Source organism: Lactuca sativa, chromosome 5, assembly GCF_002870075.4.
Source record: "Lactuca sativa cultivar Salinas chromosome 5, Lsat_Salinas_v11, whole genome shotgun sequence".
Classification (NCBI taxonomy): domain Eukaryota; kingdom Viridiplantae; phylum Streptophyta; class Magnoliopsida; order Asterales; family Asteraceae; genus Lactuca; species Lactuca sativa.
The window spans coordinates 351,574,837-351,596,752 of NC_056627.2; the positions used below are offsets into that span (position 1 = coordinate 351,574,837).

Here is a 21,916-nt window from a genome sequence, read left to right on the forward strand (position 1 = left end):
AATTGGATTGGAAAAGACTTTGATGACCAAGTAAGATTAGCATTTAGCTCATTAACAATATTTACTTCTTTAGCAATCTGTCCAAATTTTGAATTGTGCATAACTCACTCAATTTAACTTGTTTTGATCTGAATCTTTTTCCTACATGTAGATTAGGATTTTTAGTTGAGTTTAGACTATAAAAACGCTTGATTTGGTTAAAAATTGAATGAGTTACAAGCCCCGCAAGGAATAGTGTCAAATCTGATTTTTTTTTTTCTAACAACAATAAAATGTGATCTGATTTCGTTGTTCAAATGTGCATAACTCATTCAATTTAACTTTTTTTGACCTGAATCTTTTTCCTACATGGATATTAGGATTTGTAGTTGAATTTAGACTATAAAAACGCTTGATTTGGTTAAAAATTGAACGAGTTACAAGTCCCGCAAGGAAGGGTGTCAAATCTGATTTTTTTTTCTAACAGCAATAAAACGTGATCTGATTTTGTTGTTCAAATCTGCATAACTCATTCAATTTAACTTGTTTTGACCTGGATCTTTTTCCTACATGTAGATTAGGATTTGTAGTTGAATTTAGACTATAAAAACGCTTGATTTGGTTAAAAATTGAATGAGTTACAAGCCCCGCAAGGAAGGGTGTCAAATCTGATTTTTTTTTATATTTATTTTTCAGCATTTAAACGTAATATGACTTATTATATGTTTTATTTTGAGAATATAGGATTATGGAGAAGATTCAGAAGAAGATTATATAGAAGAAACACCGGCATGAAATGTTATACCAAGTGATGAATCAAACCAAGAAGAGGAGCCACAAGAACAACAACCTTCAAAAAAACGAAAATTTGCAACCCCACAAAAACGAAGACAACCAAAAAAACCACCACCACCAAAAAAAACGAACACAATAAAAATACCCAACAAAAACAAAACCCAAAAACAAAAAAAAAAGACTCAAAAGAAATTAAGGGACCGGATTAACCCAACCACGAGGTGAGGGTAGAGATAATTGTACCGCTCCTGTTTGGAAATAGTTCGAGATAGAATGGATAAAGGAGGACGATGAAATTGAAAGAAAGTGGGCGGAATGTAATTATTGTTTACATTTACTAGCCGCGGATCCAAACCAGAATGGGACAACTTCAATAAACAAGCATTTTAATGGGTGCAAGTTAAATCCAGACATACCGAAAGAAGTTGATGACAAACAACAAAAGTTGTCATTTACGAAAGCTCCTAATGGTGAGGGTCATGTATACACATGGAAACATGATGATACTAGGATCCAACTTGCCTTGCTAGGCCCTTTCACCATCGGGGAACTACCATTTAAATTCATTGAAAACGAGGCATTCATAGAATTTGTAAACGCCCTCAATGGTAAGGTGAAATTGCCTTCAAGGCATAAAATTTCTCGTGATGTTGTGTCATTCTATTTAATGGAGAGGCAGAAGTTGTACAAAATTTGAGCAACCCCAAAACAGCCATACACTTGACAACCGACACGTGGACATCCTCGTGTCAAAAGATAAATTATATGGTTGTCACGACCCACTTCATTACTGAAGATTTTGTCATGCACAAAAGGGTAGTCAGCTTTAAAGAGGTTGATACTCACAAAGCTGAAGACATGGCCCGGGAGTTGCTAATTTGCATAAACGAGTGGGGGATGAAGAATTTCATGACGATGACCGTTGATAATGCCAAGACAAATGACGCGGCAATCAACATCATTGTGAAAGAACTACCGAGTATTTACGAGAATGGAAAACATTTTCACATTAGGTGTATGGCTCATATCATAAACCTAGTTGTGAAAATGGGGTTAAAACACGAAGTTTATCATGTAAAAAACCTACAAGATGCAGTGAAATACATTAGAGCATCCCCGCAACGGATCAAGACCTTTAAACAAGCCATGAAGGATGCGGCTGTAGAAAGTCAAAGGTGTTTGTGTGGTGAAACTCCAACAAGGTGGAACTCTACCTTTGAATTGCTAAGATCGGCATACGATATGAAAAACACATTTCTCGAATATAGCCATCAAGGTAAATAAAATCAAATATATTTCAGCACTAAAAATAGCAATATTTACTTCTTTAGCAATATGTCCAAATTTTAAATTGTGCATAACTCATTCAATTTAACTTGTTTTGACCTGAATCTTTTTCCTACATGTAGATTAGGATTTGTAGTTGAATTTAGACTATAAAAACGATTGATTTGATTAAAAATTGAATGAGTTACAAGCCCCTCAAGGAAGGGTGTCAAATCAGATTTTTTTTCTAACAACAATAAAACGTGATCTGATTTTGTTGTTCAAATGTGCATAACTCATTCAATTTAACTTTTTTTGACCTGAATCTTTTTCCTACATGTAGATTAGGATTTGTAGTTGAATTTAGACTATAAAAACGCTTGATTTGGTTAAAAACTGAATGAGTTACAAGCCCCGCAAGGAAGGGTGTCAAATCTGATTTTTTTCTAACAGCAATAAAACATAATTTGATTTGGCTGTTCTTTTTTGTAGATCCAATGTTTCAGAAAACTGTGGGAAGGGTACCATCACATTCAGATTTTGAGATGATTAAAAAGATGATGGAGTTCCTTGAAAAGTTTAAGAAGAAAACTGAAAAAGTTTCGTGTTCAACAAAGCCTATCTTCCATACGTATACCCGGGAGATCCTAGACATAGAGCAACATTTAGGAAACATGAAACCAACCCAAATTTTATGTTTATGGTACCGGATATGAAAGATAAATATGACAAATATTGGGGTGACTATGATACTATAAGTGATTATGTCTTCTTTGCAACATTGTTAGATCCTCAATGCAAGTCAAAGTTTATGAAAGTTGTTTTTACCCAAATGCTTAAAGCCAAGAACAAAGATAAAAAGATGTTCGTTGATGAGATAGAATCCAAAACACGTGCAAAGGTTATTAATATCGAATGCAAACTGGACAAGTTTTTCAAGACATACTTGGAAAGGTCAAACACGACCTCATCATCTCAACAAGAAACTCCTGAAGAAGTTGTTAATTTTGATGACGAAAACGAATTCTTTGGAAGCTATATGACTTCGGGAAGTTTCCCCTCGACTTCGTCAGAAAGTCAATTGCAACAATACTTAAACGAGGACCCAATCGGATTTGACAAAGGATATGATATCCTCACATGGTGGAAAAATAACGCGGTGCAGTTCCCGATCGTTGCTCGAATGGCAAGAGGTATCAACCTTCTTTTACTCTAATTTTCATTTTTAATTTATAAATCCGTGTCGTGTATTATACACTAATAACTAATTTGTTTCTTAATAGATATTTTGGGTATGCAAATTTCCACCGTAGCATCCGAATCCATATTCAGTAACGGTCGTCGAGTAATTACCGACTACCGTACTAATTTGTTCGTTGTGATTGTGGAGGCATTAATATGCACTCAAGATTGGCTAAGAAAGAGTAGCTTGCCTATATATGACTACGACGAAGTGCACAATGTGTTAGCTGACGATGACCTCGCTATCGGTAATACACTAATACTTGTTACATCTTATTTTTAACATCTTATTAGTATTTGTTACATTTTAGTAAGTAATGACGTTTTTCTTTTGTATTATATATAGACATTGTGGATGTTATACACAACTTGAAGCTAACGGGGAAGAGATCGGGGAATTAGTCAAAATATCAAAGAAATGTTGGAATACACATATTAGACTTTTTGTTTGTTGGTGAAACTTGAAAGTATATTTTGAATGTTGAAACTTGAAAGTGTAAGGGAAACTTGAATGTTTGTGAAACTTGAATGTTGGTGAAACTTGTCATTCTTTTTTTTGTTGGTGAAACTTAAATGTTGAATGTTTGAATGTTGGTGAAACTTGTCATTCTTTTTTTTTTCATTTTTTTGTTGGTGAAACTTGAATGTTGAATGTTTGAATGTTGGTGAAACTTGTCATTCTTTTTTTTTAAGTCGTTGGATACATCAAAATATAGCGGGTTCCAAAATGGACTAAATGTGTTTGGTAAAAATTGGAGGTAGCCGGTTCCAAAATCGAAAAACCGGCAACGGTAGAACCGTCGGGCCGGTTCGGTTCTAGATTTTGGCCGAAGCCGGTTCCCTGGTCCGGTTCGGTTCGGGTCGGTTCCGGCCGGTTCGGGCCTTTTGCTCATCCCTAGAAAGATCTGTTTGGATCTAAAAAGATGCATATCAAACGGAGCCTTACTCATTTATTGGTATTTACATAAGTTAACTTTTTTTTCCCACCTCACAAGTAAAGGCATTTGAATGGTGCAAGACTGCAAGAGGGTGATATTTGACGATAATACAAACTTAAAGGTCTTAAATCAAATTTCATCATAACCGAAGTCCAAAACTCGAAATCGGAATTAGGGCTCAAAGCTGAATCCTCGTTCACCGTTCACTATTCATCGTCCCCGGCGACGACACGCTCCTCCATTTCTGGTACGTCTTCTCTCTCTCTCTCTCTCTCTCTCTCTCTCTCTATATATATATATATATATATATATATATATATATATATCTCAGTTTATGTGCGTTATTATTTTGTTAATTTTATGTGCTTTCTTTCGTCTTTGTGTTGTTAATTGTATGCATAGATTATCATGCTAGGTATATTTTAGGTGTGGTCGGAAGCGGATTAATCAAACTTGTAACTATTCAGTGATCACAATTTAACCTTATAATTAGATGAATTTGTTAAAATTTATAGGAGCTACTTAAGGAATAAGATTGCCTCTATTACTTATGCTTATGTAGTTATGTTTCTTTCATCTGCTACAGGTGGCTTGGTAGGAAAATTCGCCACAAGTGACAAAATGGTTCATTTGTTTCTTTCTGAACCAGACTGGAGTTGTGATGGAAGTGATGACTCTTTTAAACACAGATTATCTCTCTTGAATGACCTAGACTCCATAGTCCGTTTATTGATTGCATCTCAGAGTCGATCAGAGGCACGACTTTGGCTTTGCAAAGATCTTTCAGGGGTAAATTCTCTATCTTCCCGGCAAAAACGTGAACTGTTTGTGACCTTACTGAAAACCAGTTCACAGAAAAGAGACCTAGCAGCTCAACTTATGCAAATGATATTTGATAAACATCCAAAAAAAGCAGGGTCTATCTTAGCCAAGAAAAGCCACATGCTGGAGGATTTCTTTAGAGGGAATCCAAGGCGAATTCTTCTTTGGTTCTCTAATTTTGCTGGAAGTGGTGATATGGAGCATAAAAATGGTGCCAAAGCATTATCCCAATTTGCCTTTTTGAATCGTGACATTTGTTGGGAAGAGCTGGAATGGAAAGGCAAACACGGTCAATCCCCTGCTATGGTTGCAACAAAACCTCATTACTTTCTTGATCTTGATGTCGAACAAACAGTAGACAATTTTCTTGAAAATGTTCCTGAATTCTGGTCATCTCATGAGTTTTCTGATACGTTAAAGAATGGGGACATTTTGTTAATGGATACGAAATTCTTCATAAACATGTTTGTGAGTTTAATGTACAAACAAGACATGAAGGAGATATGGGAAGTGATTAACGATTTTTTAGCAGAAGAGCCTTTCTCATCTTTATGTTCCCACCTTCTAATTGTTCTTGATGAAAAAGAACTCTGTAGTTTTCTTGATTTGCTTCAAAAGTTCCTCGGACCTAAAGATTCTGGTGACACATGTCAGTATATGGATGCCATACTTTTCAGATACAGTGGTTCAGATTCGATTAGTGAGCTACTTTTGTTAAATGCAGTTATAAATCGAGGGCGTCAACTTATGCAGATTTTACAAGAAAACGAGCACATAGAGGAAAAGATGAAAATAAAAGATGTTGTGCAACAGATTTGCAGTTTGTCACATGATGGTTTTGTCCCACTAATTAAAGAATGCTCAAAGACCAAAAGCTTAAATTGGATAAAGTTATTAGGGTTGCAATCTTGGGCTCTTCGTTGTTTCTTATCTGAGGGATTCTGGCCTCCTGAAGCTTGGGAATCCTTGTTTAATAGCAATGGAATCAGTTTTCGCCACTCAGGGAAGCACGAATTGTTATATACTAATAAATTGTTAGTGGATGAAAGTGATTCTGATTCGGATAAAAGGACTTCTTCTAGATCAAAGAGTAGGAAGAAAGGAAAGAGCAGAAAGAAAAGAAGAATGTCTCTGTTTGATGATAGCTGTGATTATGATGATAATGATGATCTTTTGAATTTGGGGTTTTCATATAACAAGATGGAGTTTCAATCTAAGGCTAGTTATTGGTTGCTATCTACTGATGATTATTCTGCTTCGTGGAATAGTGTAAGTTGATTTATCTAAAGATTCATGTCAAATTATGTTTCATTAATGTATCATTCATTTTGATGATTTGTGATATTTTGCAGGTTGACTTACCAGAACACTTATCAAAGCATTGTTTTTCTACTTGGATGAAGTGGGCTTTTTCCCGATCAATTGGATAAATTTGGAGTACAAAAGAAGGATTTGCTCTTCTTGTGTGTACAAAAGACGTAAATGCCCTTGTTATAGTCGATAGGAATGAATGACTTAACTAGTTTACTATCTATGTATGTATCTACAAAACTTACTCAGAAATGGAGGGATTCATTCAGATCACCATGGTTTCTATTACTCAAACATGGTGGTATACAACAATGAATACTAGATGTACATTTGATTCCAGAGTCCAAATCTGTAGGCGATTTCAATTCTTGTAGTTAGGTTTGTATTAGTGAAAAAATGGATATAGATTATGAAATGAATTTGGTTGGTTGAACGTGTGGATTAAAGAGAATATTTTTTAATGGAAAAAACATGTTGTAACCAGTTGATGATAAACATGGTCTTATGAGAAATGGGCAGCATTTATTATTTTGACCCACAATAACAACCAACTTAGAATTATGTAACCAAGCAAAAAATTTATAAAGATGAACAATCTAAATCTCAAATCTTTATAACATTTAGAAAATCACATCTGTAAAACATACATATCATTTAATCTACATTTACTTTAGTCTTCTTTCGTGCAAGAAACCGCTCTTTTGCAGCAGCCAAAGCATCCTGGTTTCTTTTATGATGATCCGCTGTAGCAGGTTGGCTTGCCATGTCATCCTTTCCAGATTCTTCCTTCAGGGAATCATTAGAGACTTCTTGTTTATTCTGTGTATCAACAACAGGTTTTTTCGCTTCAATGGATTCAGATCTTTCCTTGGACCCCACAGATGTTTCACTTTCACCCCGATTTTCTTCTTTTGGATTCGCTGATTCCATCGGAATCTTTGATTCCGCCTTCTGCTTCTCAGGCTTCCTTGCTTCACTACCTTCTGCTCCAAAAGCAACATTTTTTGATAAATTGAAGTAGAACTCACTCATATCACCACCCTTTTTAGTGATCTGTAATAACAAAATGTTAATTGATTACTTATGAACAAATTGCAAGTATGTTGCTATTATCCAAAAGAAAAGTAAAACTTACATCTTCTTTTTCCTCACGTAGTTGACGCAAACGTTCTTCCTCCAACCATTTTGCTTGCTCTGCAAGTTTCCTTTTGTAGGCTCCAGTGACAAATTTGTCCTTATCTGCAAAAAGATGGTCTTCTTTGGTCCTCTCTTTAGCAAGCTTTCTCTCATATATTATCTCATGTTCTCTCTCACGCACTTTTGCTTTGTCTATCAATGTTTGTATATACCTTGGCTGCAAGTGTAACAAAAATAAAACGATTATATTCTTGAAAAAAAAAGACTCAAAAACATGTGAATTTTGTTAAAATAAATAAATATTATATAATACTTTTCTCTCCTGTCGATCTTGTGCAATGGGGCGAACTGCTTTCTCTTTCATTTCATCGTATACACCATCATAATCAAACACTGATGGATCTTCCTCTAGGGCTTTCTTATGTTGCTCCTCTACCTACACAAGAAACAAGATAAGATAAAAGGAAAAGGAAAAGGAAAAGGAAAAAGGCCAAAATGGTAATTTTGTTTTCATGGATGACTTACGTCTTTGAGAGCCTTGTTTTTGCTGGCTTGTCTAGAAATTTCTCTCTCTATGTCATCTTCATCATCTTCACCAAAACCAGGTGCTGGAGGGCGAGGAGGTCTGGTAGGTTGCTTCTTTTGTTGGGAGGACTGTACTCTTAGGTTTAATCCGTACTTCATTTTACTTCCTATTCCTGCAACAGAAATGGTAAATCATGGAATGTTTTTTTTTGGGTCTAAGCTCAATTAGGGCAAGCATGGTTTGCATAAAAGTATGAGAGAGATTCACAATGTACAGCACACTTGAAAACATTTAAAGCATTTTCACTGCAAAAGGCAATTGTAGATTCAAGAAATTCATCAATACAGGATCTGGTTCGCCCTTATTTCATATTAAAGCAACATCAGAAGTTTTAAGCAATACAGAGAGAACTAAGTTCAAGGCTCATTCTAGATCAAATGGATTTAAAGAAATACAGTTACGGATTCCCTACTTCCATAGACTATATGCTTTCATAAATACAGCTACTGTTCCAACAGAAATTGAAAACTTGAGCCCGAAACCGAGCCCTGAAATTGATCGAAGTGGAAACGATAAACCTACCTGAGATCGAGAAAAAGAGAGGGTAAGGCGTCGTTGCCAGAGACGAGAAACCTAACTGAGATCGAAGGCCTCGTTTCACCAGTGGGACGACAGGAAAGGGCCGCGATGAAGAGGGAGGGGCGGATATGAGAATGGAGACCGTCGTTGCCGGAGTCAAGGACTGTGCGGCTGCGTCGCCGGAAACGAGAAGGATGATCGGTGTTGAGGCTATGAAAGGGATGCGTCGATTGTTGCCCGGAGGGAGATGAGTTTTGCTGTTTTGGGCGAGGGGAAAAAGGGGCGAGGGTTTTTGGGTGTTTTGAACGTGAGCTTTGTTGGTAAACTCTTTTTATTATTCTACCATCCGAATGCCGACGTTGGCCAGAAACACTTTGAAGTCTTTTTAAATATATATTTTTTTAAATTTAGCAATAACGTAGACGAATGCCGTTATATAGTTGAAGTCTTTTTAAATATATATTTTTTTTAATTTAACAATAACATTTTTGTTAAATTTGATATAGTAATTTGTACATACTAAATTGATATAGTATATTGATTATTTTGAATTATATGATAATATATACATTTATTATAACTTCAATGACTTCTACCCGCGAGTTACACATAAATAAAATTAAATATAATATATGATTTGATGTTATTTATAGTTATTTTTATTTTTATTTAATTTTTTAAAATTTATTTGTTTAATGTTTTAATTTCTATCATTATAATTATTTAAAACATCAAACATTGTTTTTTATTGTAAAGCTAACAATATAATCATTTATATAGAGTTGTTTTTAACTATTCCTATTGTAATTTATTTTAAGCTACTTATTTGGAAACTTTTAACGATTATAAAAATATATTTAAGAAATATTTTAGTTAAATTGAGATTACAGTTTAGTTTTTGTTTTTATCATTATAATTTATCACTTTTAACTATTTACAAAATATTCTTTAGTTTTTTAATTAGAACTAAAATTTATATTTGAGTTGACATTGTAATGCGCAGAAACACGTATATCGTTGAAGTCTTTACAATTTTTTTTTAAATATAAGTCTAAAGTTGTTAAATTTGATATAATAATTCGTATATTAATTTGATATAATATATTGATTATTTTGAATCATATGATAATATATACATCTATTATAACATCATAATCTCAATCGTTTGAATGACTTCTACTCGCGAGTTACACATCAATAAAATTAAATATTATATATGGTTTAATATTATTTATAGTTGTTGTTATTGTTAACTAATTTTTAAAATTTATTTGCTTAATGTTTTAATTTCTATCATTATAATTATTTAAAACATCAAACATTATTTTTTGATTTTAAAGGTAACAATATAATCATTTATATAGAGTTATTTTTAACTGTTGTTATTATAAATTATTTTAAGCTACTTATTTGAAAATTTTTAACGATTATAAAAAATATATTTAGAAAATATTTTAGTTAAACTGATATTACAATTTAGTTTTTGTATTTATCACTATAATTTATCACTTTTAACTATTTACAAAATATTATTTGGTTTTTTTAGTAGAACTGAAATTTATATTTAAGTTGATACTGTAATGTTATATTTAAATTAACAATTTAGGTATTTTGTCAAAATTGTTCAAAAGTTGTAGCTTTAAACTGATAATGTGTTACATGCAACAACATTTTATATCTAATAAATTAAGTATAATATGTTAAAATTTAAAGACATAACTTTATAAATAGAAGTAAATATATTATTTTAAAATTGAAATTTAGTATATTTATGATTATACTTTAGGTTTGATATTTATTTAACCTTATTAACCAATTTACAATCATTATTAGAAAGACACTATAATTTATCACTTTTAACTATTTATAAGATAATCTTTGGGTTGTTTGAGTTAAATAAAATTTATATTTAAGTTGAACCTATAATGTTATATTTTAATTAATAATTTAAGTTATTTATACAAAATTTTCAAAAATTATACCTTTAAAATGATAATGGTTTACATCTAACAATATATTAAAACTAATAAATTAAGTATAATATGTTAAAAGTTAAAAAAAAATTATAAGTAGAAGTAAAGATATTATTTTAATATTGAAATTCAGATTATATATGATTACACTTTAGATTTGATATTTATTTAACCTAATTAGTAAATTATAATTATTATTATTATAAAGAAATTGAAAAGTCATGGGAGTTTCAAATGAATGTGGTAAACGAAAAAAAGAATGAGGGTTTCAAATGCATGAGATTCAAGAAAAAATGTTAGCTTTATAAGTATGTATGATTTTTCAGACAATATTTTTGGAACGTTTTTTATGGAAATTTTAAAATATATATTTGGTTGGAATAGATAGAAGTTTTATTTTTCATCTTACAAATTTAATAAACTTAAAAAAAACTATAAAAAATTATTTTTTAATTTACATATAATTTGGAAAATATAATTTTTTTTTAATTTTAAAAATTGAATCAACATGTTTTCAAAATTTTCATTTTCATTTGGAATTTTTTATGAACAAGTAGAAAATTTTCTGCAACGAAACCTATTCTTAGTTTTATGGGAAATTTTTAGAAGAAAAAAACTATATTTTCAATCTTTAAGGCTATGAGGCTATAGGATGTGCTACATCAAAGGGGCTCGTAACTTGGGTATTTGGCTATACAACTTTCAGGATAAAATGGTCACTAAGTTTGAATAGTTTTATTGGATGAGTCACATCTTTTTTTTCTTCTCTTTCTCTTGTTTTCTCTTTGGATGGGTGCTCGAGGGTGCTTTACATACCATGTTTCCAAGATGAATTATTGTAAGGCCATTTTATGAATGTACTAGATTATCATAAATCTGTTGAATTAATGTATAATTGTCCAACAATGGCACTACTTTGATGAGTTGTTGAACTTCATATGCAGGTCAATATACTGTACTAAAAGTGGGCGGAACCTGCAAGTAAAACGGATTGCTAAAGGAATGAAGAAACGTTGCTGGGAAAATTGATCATGCTTCAATGTTTTGGTCATATCTCAAGTTCTGGAGCTCCGATTGACATGAGTAAAGAAGTTCTGGAAACTAGAAAAGATTTGCTACAACTTTCGTATTTTGTGTTTCTTCTATTTACGTCGTTTTGACCACCAAAACTTGCACGGAAGATGAAGGACGCCTCCAGGCGTCTAAGACGTCCCCTAGGACGTCCAGGTCAAACGGTCAGCATTTGGTCATTATTTCAGAGCAGAAAAGAAGGAAGAACCCCCATCGGTGTCTTACATGACGTCTAAGACGTCCCCTAGGATGTCTTGGCGTTTTAGGGACGTCCCGTGTTGGAACGGTGTGTTTTGGAAAGTTTGGAAATCAAGGAAGGGCATCCTAGAACGCGTCTAAGACGTCTGACGTTTTTGGCCATTTTTTAGTGTATTTCAAGGACGGCAGAAGGCATGTTAGGACGTACAAAGAACGCTTGGGCGTTATACACGACGTCTAAGACGTCTCCTAGGACGTCCAACGTCCCACATCGCCCAATTTCATTATTTTTTGTCTCACACTATAAAAAGGGACTTATGCATTCGTTTTTAGGGTTCCCACCTTCGAATTTCAAAGTCTTTTCCTGCGTTTTTGAGGCTTCTAAACAATTGGAAACATTTGTAAACACAAATCCATTCCATTTCAATCTGGATTCAAGGCAAGATTCGATTCAATTCATCATCAAGCAACATTTGAAGATCATTTAACCAGTGATTCTCATCTATTTGAGTAACTTTCATAAACGATTACTTCTTCCCAATGTTTATTTGTTTCATATTTTGATAATCATTAGGTTACAATTTTTGGATGATTTTAAGTTTGTTTATGAATTCTATTATGCATTTCAATCATTTCATCAAAGTTATTGTTTCTATGAATTTAATGGAAGGTTAAATCATTAGGGTTACTTCCGGGGATGTTTATGACTTTTGGATGAACACACTTGATTATTACTTGATTCTAATTAATTTCAATTGTTATTTTATGCTTCATATGATGATCTTTGGTAATGATAAGTGAAATTGGGTTGTATGAATTGTTTGATGTCATAATTAAGATAGTCTATTGTCAATTCATCATTTGTTCCAAGTTCAATTAGTTTAGGAATAAAGACAAGTGATTGAATCAACATATATTATTCTAATTTATGATATTGAATCTTAATATGGTAATAGGTAGTCGTAAGACATTTTATTGCTAGTTCACTAATTGTTCCCAATTCATTTAGACATAAAGGAGTAAGACAACTAGTTGAATGAACATATTGTGTATCCAATATATGTGTTACAAGTTAAATAACCCCAATTGCATCTAAGTAATTGAATTAGGATTCTAGGGAAGAAAGTGTGTGAATCTAAACTGTCTATAACTGAATCGGGAGTACTCTAGTTGTCTCATTTTAATTAATAAATCTCCAAGTTTTTAATTGATTTTTACTTTAATCTTTTCCGTGACAATTGCTAGTAATACTTTTCTCTTTATTTATTACTTTGACACAATGTTTAACCACGAACTCCTTGTGGATTCGACCCGACTTAGTTGGTTTATTTTTTATTGATATAACGACTTCGATCAAAATTTGGCACCGTTGTCGGGGAGATTGTGCGCCTGAGCTATTGTGTTTAAGTAGTTATAGTCTTTTACTTTCATTTTCAATTCTCGTTTGCAGTTCACGTTTTGTTTTATTTGTGTTATGTAGGCACATCGATGCATGCATACAAGACATAGCGGACGCTCTTCACCGCTTGCATTTGATCCGGAAATCGAACGAACAACTCGCTCAAATCGGGTCGCCAGAAGGAACATCAACACTATGAGTGTAGATAACGTTGTCGTGGAAGATGTGGTCGAGAGGCATGAGGATGCAGCCAACAATCCTCCACCACTAGTTCCACCACCAGCTCCTCAATTCCCAAACAACAACAATGGGAATAACAACAATGCCGGTGCACCAATCATCCAACCAGTGCAACCACAACCGAATAGAAACAACTGTGGCCAAAATGGTGGAAATAAAGGAAATTGGGCACAAAACATGGGAGGCAATGTAGGAAACCACAACGATGGCAATGTTAAAAATCAAAACCAAAATCCTAGAAATGTTGGTCCTCAATTCAGTAATGGTGGTAATGGTGGTAACGAGGATGACTGGGATTTTGATGATGGAACTGACAACAGACTTGGTTGGAATCAGAACCATAACGGTTGTAATAGACGGAATCAAGGCAATCAGGGTGGAAACGGGAACTACATCAATAATTGGAACAACCAGAATTTCCCCAATGGTAGCAACAATGACTACAACGATGGGTTCAGAAATCAAGGCTTTGGGAATCAATATCGAAGGAATCCAAATGGTGGATTCAACAATGCAAATGGAGGATACTACAACGAAGTTAACCAATTCCCTCATCATTATTTTCCGCAACCTAATAGACAATCCGTGGCGTCTCATTTTCAGCCGGGAGAGTATGATGATGCTTCACCTATACTCTTCGCAAAAGGAAATGAGCACCATGTGGAAGTAAGACCACAACTAATTAGTGTCTTACCCGTCTTTAGAGGCCATAAAACTGATGATCCATACAATCACCTCTATGAGTTCCTTGCAATTGCTAACGCGAATACTCCGTGAGGAACTAATAGATATTCATTTAGACTTCACTTATTTCCGTTCACTTTAAAAGAAAAAGCTAAGTGTTGGTTCACTTCTCTTGCCCCCCATAGTATTACTACTTGGGAGCAATTAAAAACTAAATTTTTGCAAGAGTTTTACCCTGCTAGTAAAACAACGGAAATAAGAAAAGCTATACAAGATTTCGCACAAAAACCTAATGAAGAATTCCATGATGCATTTGAACGCCTCAAGGAATTGTTGCGTTTATGTCCCCATCATGAATTTCCCCGTTAGCAACTTGTACGTTTCTTTTATGATGGAGTCGACACTGCCAATAAAACCATGATTAATGCCTCATCTGGCGGCACTATTATGATGCAAGATAGTGAAGACGATTGGCGATTCTTGGAGTAGTTGAGTCATGGTTCAAAAACCAATTACTCAGCTAAGAAACGGGACAACCCAGTTTCATCGGCTGCTTCAGTTGGACTGGACAAAACTGGAAAAATGAAGTCAAATCTTATATTAATTCTTTAAATAAAAATTTTGACTTACTACTCTCTAGTCTAGGCAAAGAGAAAGGTGTGTTTTTTCGCAGGGACAGAAGATATGTGTAAGTTGTGAAGATTCAGGACACATTGCAGATGAGTGCATGAGAAGTCAAGAGGAAATTAATCAAGTGCACGGCTATGGTCAATTCCAAAATAATCCACAATCATTCAATCGGAACTATAACCAAGGCGGGAACTACAACAATAATGGGAATTTCAACAACAACAACCTTCAAGGGAATTACCAAAACCAAAATCAGCCAAAACAGTTCCAATAGTCCAACTATAACTAAGGTGGAACATCAATGAAGGAGGAAACTGATGGCAACAAGTTGGACAAAATCGTGGAGTTCATAACCCAAACATATCAAAAACCGACACTAACTCCAAGTCCATAGCTGCTATCGAGAAGCAGATTGCTCAACTGGCGGAGCAAATTGGGGAAAGAGAAGATGGCAAGTTTCCAAGCACCACAACAGTCAACCCATCTCACACCCAAAGACTCGGAAAAGAGCATCAAGTGAACGAGGTAATCACCTTGCGTAGTGGAAAAAAGGTTGACAACAAGGCAAGTGCTCCTGCCTTATATAATGACAGTGACACTGAAGTCATCTTTGACGAAAAAGAAGAGTTTGAGAAAGATTCTAAATTTGAAAAACAAAAAGAAGCTAAGGGTAAAAATGAATCTAAAGTTGGGGGGCATGGTGTGGAGGTTAATACCGCACCATACCCTTCGACTTTAGAGAAATCGACATCCTTCCCTATTGGGAAGCGAGGGCCGAAAATGGAAGACATGTGGGATCTATTTAGTCAAGTTAAAATAAATATCACGTTAGTCAAACTTATTAAGGAGGTACCTTCTTATGCTAAATTTTTGAAGGATTTGTGTGTTCAAAAACGCAAACTCCAAGCACACCTCCCTAAAAATATTGACTTAACCTAGCATGCAAGTTCCATAATATCAAATAAACTTCCACCCAAGCTTAAGGATCCCAGAGCACCTTTAATTTCTGTTACCTTAGGTAATATTAATATCAAAAAGGCGCTCCTTGATCTTGGAGCTAGTGTTAATATAATCCCAAGAAATCTTTTTGATCAACATGACTTAGGCACTTTGGAACAAACTGATATTATTTTACGATTGGCCGATAAGTCAACAAAAATTCCTCGGGGCATATTATCAGATGTTATTATTAAGGTGGAAGATTTCTATTACCCAATTGATTTTCTTGTGCTTGACACCGAGAGCACTTATAAAGAAAGTCAACCTTCTATTATTTTGGGTCGTCCATTTTTTGGCAACAATAAATGCACAAATTAATTGTAGAACGGGTGCAATGGATATCTCTTTTGGAAATAGGAAGCTTAGAATTAATATTTTTAATATGTTTCCTAACCCACCATCATATTATGAATGTTATCATGTGGATTTGGTTGATGAATTAGTGCATCAATTCACTCCTAAAATCATACACCCCGATCCGTTGGAGTTTTTTCTTTCTAATGACAAGGACGAAGTTTTAGAGTTGGATGACATCAAGATGGTTTAGGAGGCATTTGAAAATGCTATTGAGCAAGAGAGGCCACCATGGAGTTATCAAGTTGAAAAATTGCCAACAAGTTTTTCGGACGCACTTAAGCCATCTTTGGAGGAGCCACCCACTCTTGAACTTAAAACTCTTCCTTCACATCTTAAATACTCTTTTTTAGGATCTAATGAGAACTTACCAATTATCATATCTTCTAATTTGACAGGTCCACAGGAGGAAGCATTACTGAAGGTGCTTTCCAAGTACAAGGGAGCAATTGGATGGACCATAGCAGACTTGAAGGGAATTAGTCTAGCCACATGTATGCATCGAATCATCACTGAAGCTGGAGCAAAGCCATCCCGAGATGCACAATGAAGGCTCAACCCGAATCTGCGAGAAGTTGTTAAAAAGGAGGTGCTGAAATGGCTTGATGCGAGTATTATCTACCCAATATCTGATAGTGATTGGGTGAGCTCGACACAGACAATGCCAAAGAAGTCGGGCATTACAGTGGTAGATACAGAAGATGGAGAGAAGATCTCAACAAGACTGGTCACTGGATGGAGAGTTTGCGTCGATTATCGCAAGCTCAATGCAGCAGCGTCAAAGGACCATTTCCCTCTCCCTTTTATTGATCAAATAATTTAAATTTTATCCGGGAAAAAGTTTTATTGCTTTTTGGATGGATACTCGGGGTATAATCAAATTGTCATCCACCCCGATGATCAATCCAAAACCACATTCACGTGTCCCTATGGCACCTTTGCTTTCCGAAGGATGCCATTCGGCTTGTGTAATGCCCCTGCCACATTCCAAAGATGTATGATGGCTATTTTTTCAGACATGGTGGAGGATGCATTAGAAATTTTCATGGATGATTTTTCTATTTTTGGATCATCTTTTGAGACATTCTTAGACCAATTAGAAAAAGTTTTGAAACGTTGTATTGAGTCTAATTTGGTTTTAAGTTGGAAGAAGAGTCATTTCATGGTAAAAGAGGGAATTGTACTTGGCCACGTTGTCTCCGAGCGTGGTTTTGAAGTCAACCGGGCCAAAGTACAAATTATTTCTACTCTTCCCCCACCAACTTCGGTAAAAGGCGTCCGTTCTTTTCTTGGACATGCCGGCTTTTATCGAAGATTTATCAAGGATTTTAGTGCAATCTCAAAACCTCTTTGTAATTTACTTTTAAAAGACGCACCATTTTCCTTTGATAAAGCACTAGTTGTGAGACCCGTATGTTATACGGGTTGGATAAAACAAAAAAAATATGAAGGTTTAAACAAAAACTTATTCAAATTTGAAATTTAAAATTTGAATTTAAAAGAAAACATATTAAATACTATATGAGTTGTAATATTGTAATTTAGTGGTTATTTTCAATTAAGGCAATTATTAATTAAGGTGTAAATATGATGTGTTAATTAAGAAAGATTAAAAAAATGAGAAAATGACAAATGGAAAAAACATTTATTCAAAAATACCACAAAATGACAAGTGTCAAAGCTAATGAGAGATTGACATGTGGCAAAAAAACCTTTATTTATTAAGGATGATGTCTCGAACCTTTTACCACATTAAAAAATAAGCTGGTTGAAGCTCCTATCTTGCAATCACCCGATTGGACTTTACCTTTTGAGATTATGTGTGATGCGAGTGATTACACAGTAGGGGCAGTTATGGGACAACGGGTGAATAAAAAACCCGTTGCAATATGTTATGCGAGCAAAACTTTTTCGGATGCTCAATTGAATTACACCACTACCGAAAAAGAGTTGCTTGCGGTCGTGTTTGCACTTGACAAATTTAGACCTTACATATGGGGATCTAAAGTTGTAATTTTTACCGGCCATAGTGCCATTCACCACCTCTTGGAAAAGAAGGATGCCAAACCACGTCTCATAAGATGGATCCTTCTTCTTCAAGAGTTTGATCTTGAAATTTGGGACAAAAAGGGTTCCGAAAATGTTGTAGCGGGTCATTTATCTAGAATAACTAATAATGATAACTCAACGGAAGTTATTCAAGAAAATTTTCCGGATGAGCATATTCTTGCAGTCAAAACTATACCATGGTTTGCTAATTTAGTGAATTACTTTGTGACAGGGGAAACTCCATCATATTGGAATGCTCAACAAAGGAGGTTCTTCCACTCTCAAACAAAATATTACATATGCAAGGACCCAGATCTTTTCAAAATTGGAGCGGATCAAGTGATTAGGAGATGTGTACCACATACGGAGCAAGAAGACATTCTTCGACACTGTCATTCATATGCATGTGGAGGACATTTTAGTGCCAAAAAGACAGGGCACCGAGTTCTACAGAGCGGTTTTTTTGGCCCTCTATTTTTAAAGATGCACATACATTCGTTAAAGCTTGTATTCGTTGCCAAAAAGTTGGGGGGATCTCACGACGGGACATGATGCCAATGATCCCAATTTTAGTAGTTGAAATTTTTGATGTATGGGGCGTTGATTTTATGGGCCCATTCCCCATTTCTTTTGGCAATCTATACATTCTTGTAGCCGTTGATTATGTATCAAAATGGCTTGAAGCCGAGGCTACACGTACGAATGACCATAGTGTTGTTTGTAAATTTGTCAAAAAGAACATCTTTTCTAGGCATGGAATCCCTCGAACGATTATTAGTGACGGGGTTCCCATTTTAAAAATTGGCATTTTGCAAAGTTGTTAAAACATTATGGTGTCACTCATAAGATTGATACTCCATATCACCCACAAACAAGTGGACAAGTAGAGGTGTCAAATAGGGAAATAAAACGCATCTTGGAAAAGACTGTTCGTCCCGACCGAAAAGATTGGTCCCTAAGATTAGATGATGCATTATGGGCATATCGAACAGCCTATAAGACGCCCATTGGAATGTCCCTGTATCGGCTTGTTTATGGGAAGCCATGCCATCTCCCGGTGGAGTTGGGACACCGTGCCATGTGGGCCATAAAAAATGCTAATTTTGAATTGAGTGATGCAGGTACGTAAAGAAAACTCCAACTTGTTGAATTGGAAGAAATTCGAAAGGAAGCTTACGAAAGCTCAAAAATCTATAAAGAAAAGACGAAAGCATTTCACGATCGACACATTGTCCGAAAACAATTATTTGAAGGACAATTGGTGTGGCTATTTAACTCTCGTCTCAAACTCTTCCCCGGAAAGCTTCAGAGTAAATGGAGTGGACCATTTGTGGTGACAAATGTGGCGGATCACGGTGCCATTGAAATCAAGGACACGAAAGGCGGTGAACCATTCAAGGTAAACGGACAAAGACTCAAACCATACATTCGAATGGTAGATGGTGAAACGACACTCGTTGAGAAAACAACGCTCGAGGTACCTCAATATTCAGATGCAACTTAGTCGTGGTAAACCGTCCGGCTGAAGACGTAAAACTTAGCGCTTATCGGGAGGCAACCTGCGGTTTGGTGTGTTTTTACTTTTATTTTTTGTTTTGTGTGTTTTAATTTTTTGTATCGAGGCCGATCCCAGGTTTAAAGTTGGGGAGGGGGTATTTAATTTTTGATTAAAATTAAAAATTTCTTGAAAAATGCCCGAAAAACGTTCCCGGACAGTCAAAAACGCGAAAAACAGCAAAGAAATAAAACAATAGCAGCTTCAGGCGTCCTAGGAGACGTCTTAGACGCCGCCGGGCTGCCTTTTATTTACCTCCAACGAACTTCCAAGCGAAATTACCAAAATACCCTTGTTTTGTGAGAGACGTCCTAGGACGCGTCTAAGACACTGCCTAAGACGCCAATGCGTTTTTGGCCTTTACTGATGCGTTTTAGAGCTGTTTCCTGCACCTTCTTCCCCCGCTTCTTTTTATAAATTGCCATGGCCAAGAATAGCTTCTAAAAAACCAATTTTTCTTGATTTATTCATCAAATCTCAACCAAAACTCTTGATTTTTGTTGCATTCTTCAAGAAATCAAGTAAGAAACATCACAGTGCAAGATTTACACACTCTAATCATTTATTTGGGGCCAATTTCAAAACCCACAAAAACTAGGGCTTTAAATTTTTGACTTATTTTCGGGTTTTTGCTTCAAGTAATTGCTTCTTCTTCACTAGAAACATCATCTCAACAAGGTATGTGCTTCAAAACTTCATCGTTTAAGCTAATTTCAAATTTCTCTTGTATGTTCATATATGGTAGAAATTTTGAAATTTACTTGAAAATATGACATATAATGGTGTGAAATCTTATGGATAAATGTTTGTTGCTGCTGGATAGATGTTCCAAACAAGTTGCATGTGTCATCTGTGAATTTTTCTGGAAATTGAATTTTTTGTTAATTGTAAAAAAAACACATATAATTTTGGAAAATCATTGTTATGTTTACATTTGTGCTTAGATTAAAATTCAAGTTTTTAGGAAATTTTTAGAATGACACTGAATTTTGACACTGTATTACTAGTTTGAATATTTACTTGTTACACTTCTGTTTTGGTTTCAGTTAGAACTTGTCAGTTGCAGTTAAACTTGGGTTTATCTGTGTTTTACTGATTGGATAAATTTTTGAAAAATATTTAGTTACTGAAAACATAACATGACTTAAAACAGTTATTTATTTAGACTGGATTTATTTTAACTTTGTTTGGAACAGCTTGCCAACTGAATATTTGTTTTATTTTTGTGACACTTATGTGTTTAATGGCAAGTTTTGTTTTGTGGTTTTGTGTGTGGTTGATTTTGCAGATGCCAGCAAAGAGATCAAGGGTAACATCATCAAGCAGTGCAGCCAGACAACCAGCTAGACAGCCAGAGCCGAATGTACCTGTGGCTTTTGACCCACAGTATCAAACATTGCATGAGCATCCAGACGACATTCACCCGACAGTTTATGAGGCGACTCATCCGATTACGAGTTTTATCGTAGAGTACATGGTGGAGCGACCGAGCTTCACTGGGTACAATATTGTGGAGACGTTTGATCGACATGGATGGGTGGAGTGCTGGACTTCAATCCCACATAGATTTATGTTGATATAGTGCGGGAATGGATGAGGACACTTCGATGTGTCGAGGTGCCTGGTAGGCCGGAGGAGTTGCAGCAAATTGGGACGGTTCGTACTCATGATATAGTGATGACTGTGCAGGGTATTCGGGACATGTTTCATGTAGATACTGGGTATCATCTGCATGATCTTGAGAATCAGCCGACTGAGTATAGATGTATTGACACGAGGGGGGTAACCCCGGGGTTAGCATAACAGAAGTATATCGTACAGTATTCTGTGAGGGGACGAGGGTATATGACAGATTTCGCGAATTGGTACCCTTAACAAAGGCATTGCATAACATTATCATGGAAAATGTGAACCCGAGGAATAGTGATCCCAGGGCGGTGAAGACACAGGATTTATATGTATTATATAGATTGATGACAAGATCCATATTTATTTCTTATGCATATAATGATATGTGCAATATATGGTCCTATTTTGATATCCAGCACAGAGTCACCACCCCCCATGTCGCCCTGATATCGACATATGTGACTAGGGAGCTGGGGAATAGGATCAGGGTCCCACGAGTTACATTATACCCGCGTATCCTTCTCCCTACTGCTACTTCTT

At 35.2% G+C, this 21,916-nt stretch overlaps 3 protein-coding genes and 1 non-coding gene across 4 annotated transcripts; 2 read left to right on the top strand and 2 right to left on the bottom strand.

Moving 5' to 3' along the window:
* The first annotated feature begins 4,340 nt into the window (after positions 1–4,340).
* Positions 4,341–6,786, top strand: LOC111891575 (uncharacterized). The gene is made up of 3 exons (XM_023887627.3): positions 4,341–4,467; positions 4,807–6,311; positions 6,395–6,786. Exons 2-3 carry the CDS (start codon positions 4,842–4,844, stop codon positions 6,470–6,472), a joined length of 1,548 nt encoding a protein of 515 aa, XP_023743395.1. The 5' UTR covers positions 4,341–4,467; positions 4,807–4,841; the 3' UTR covers positions 6,473–6,786.
* Positions 6,787–6,911: 125 nt separating this feature from the next.
* On the bottom strand, positions 6,912–8,917 carry LOC111891576 (uncharacterized). Its single transcript, XM_023887628.3, has 5 exons — positions 8,599–8,917; positions 8,016–8,188; positions 7,804–7,926; positions 7,489–7,707; positions 6,912–7,406 (listed from the first exon to the last, which is right to left on the bottom strand). Exons 2-5 carry the CDS (start codon positions 8,172–8,174, stop codon positions 7,008–7,010), a joined length of 900 nt encoding a protein of 299 aa, XP_023743396.1. The 5' UTR covers positions 8,175–8,188; positions 8,599–8,917; the 3' UTR covers positions 6,912–7,007.
* Positions 8,918–13,329: 4,412 nt separating this feature from the next.
* Positions 13,330–14,253, top strand: LOC111891579 (uncharacterized). The gene has a single exon (XM_023887630.2). The coding sequence runs from the start codon at positions 13,330–13,332 to the stop codon at positions 14,251–14,253; it is 924 nt and encodes a 307-aa protein (XP_023743398.2).
* Positions 14,254–14,412: 159 nt separating this feature from the next.
* Positions 14,413–14,519, bottom strand: LOC111891598 (small nucleolar RNA R71). Its single transcript, XR_002850257.1, has one exon. It is a non-coding gene; the product is annotated as a small nucleolar RNA R71 (small nucleolar RNA).
* Between the last annotated feature and the right edge of the window lie 7,397 nt (positions 14,520–21,916).

What these genes read in the sequence shown, in the direction of transcription:
- LOC111891575 (XM_023887627.3), top strand. Translation starts at nt 4,842, where the DNA reads ATGGTTCATTTGTTTCTTTCTGAACCAGACTGGAGTTGTGATGGAAGT. An exon ending in ATTCTGCTTCGTGGAATAGT is followed by an intron (nt 6,312 to 6,394) that starts GTAAGTTGATTT and finishes GATATTTTGCAG; the next exon opens with GTTGACTTACCAGAACACTT.
- LOC111891576 (XM_023887628.3), bottom strand. Translation starts at nt 8,174, where the DNA reads ATGAAGTACGGATTAAACCTAAGAGTACAGTCCTCCCAACAAAAGAAG. An exon ending in AAAACAAGGCTCTCAAAGAC is followed by an intron (nt 7,927 to 8,015) that starts GTAAGTCATCCA and finishes TTTCTTGTGTAG; the next exon opens with GTAGAGGAGCAACATAAGAA. An exon ending in AAGATCGACAGGAGAGAAAA is followed by an intron (nt 7,708 to 7,803) that starts GTATTATATAAT and finishes TTACACTTGCAG; the next exon opens with CCAAGGTATATACAAACATT.
- LOC111891579 (XM_023887630.2), top strand. Translation starts at nt 13,330, where the DNA reads ATGCATACAAGACATAGCGGACGCTCTTCACCGCTTGCATTTGATCCG.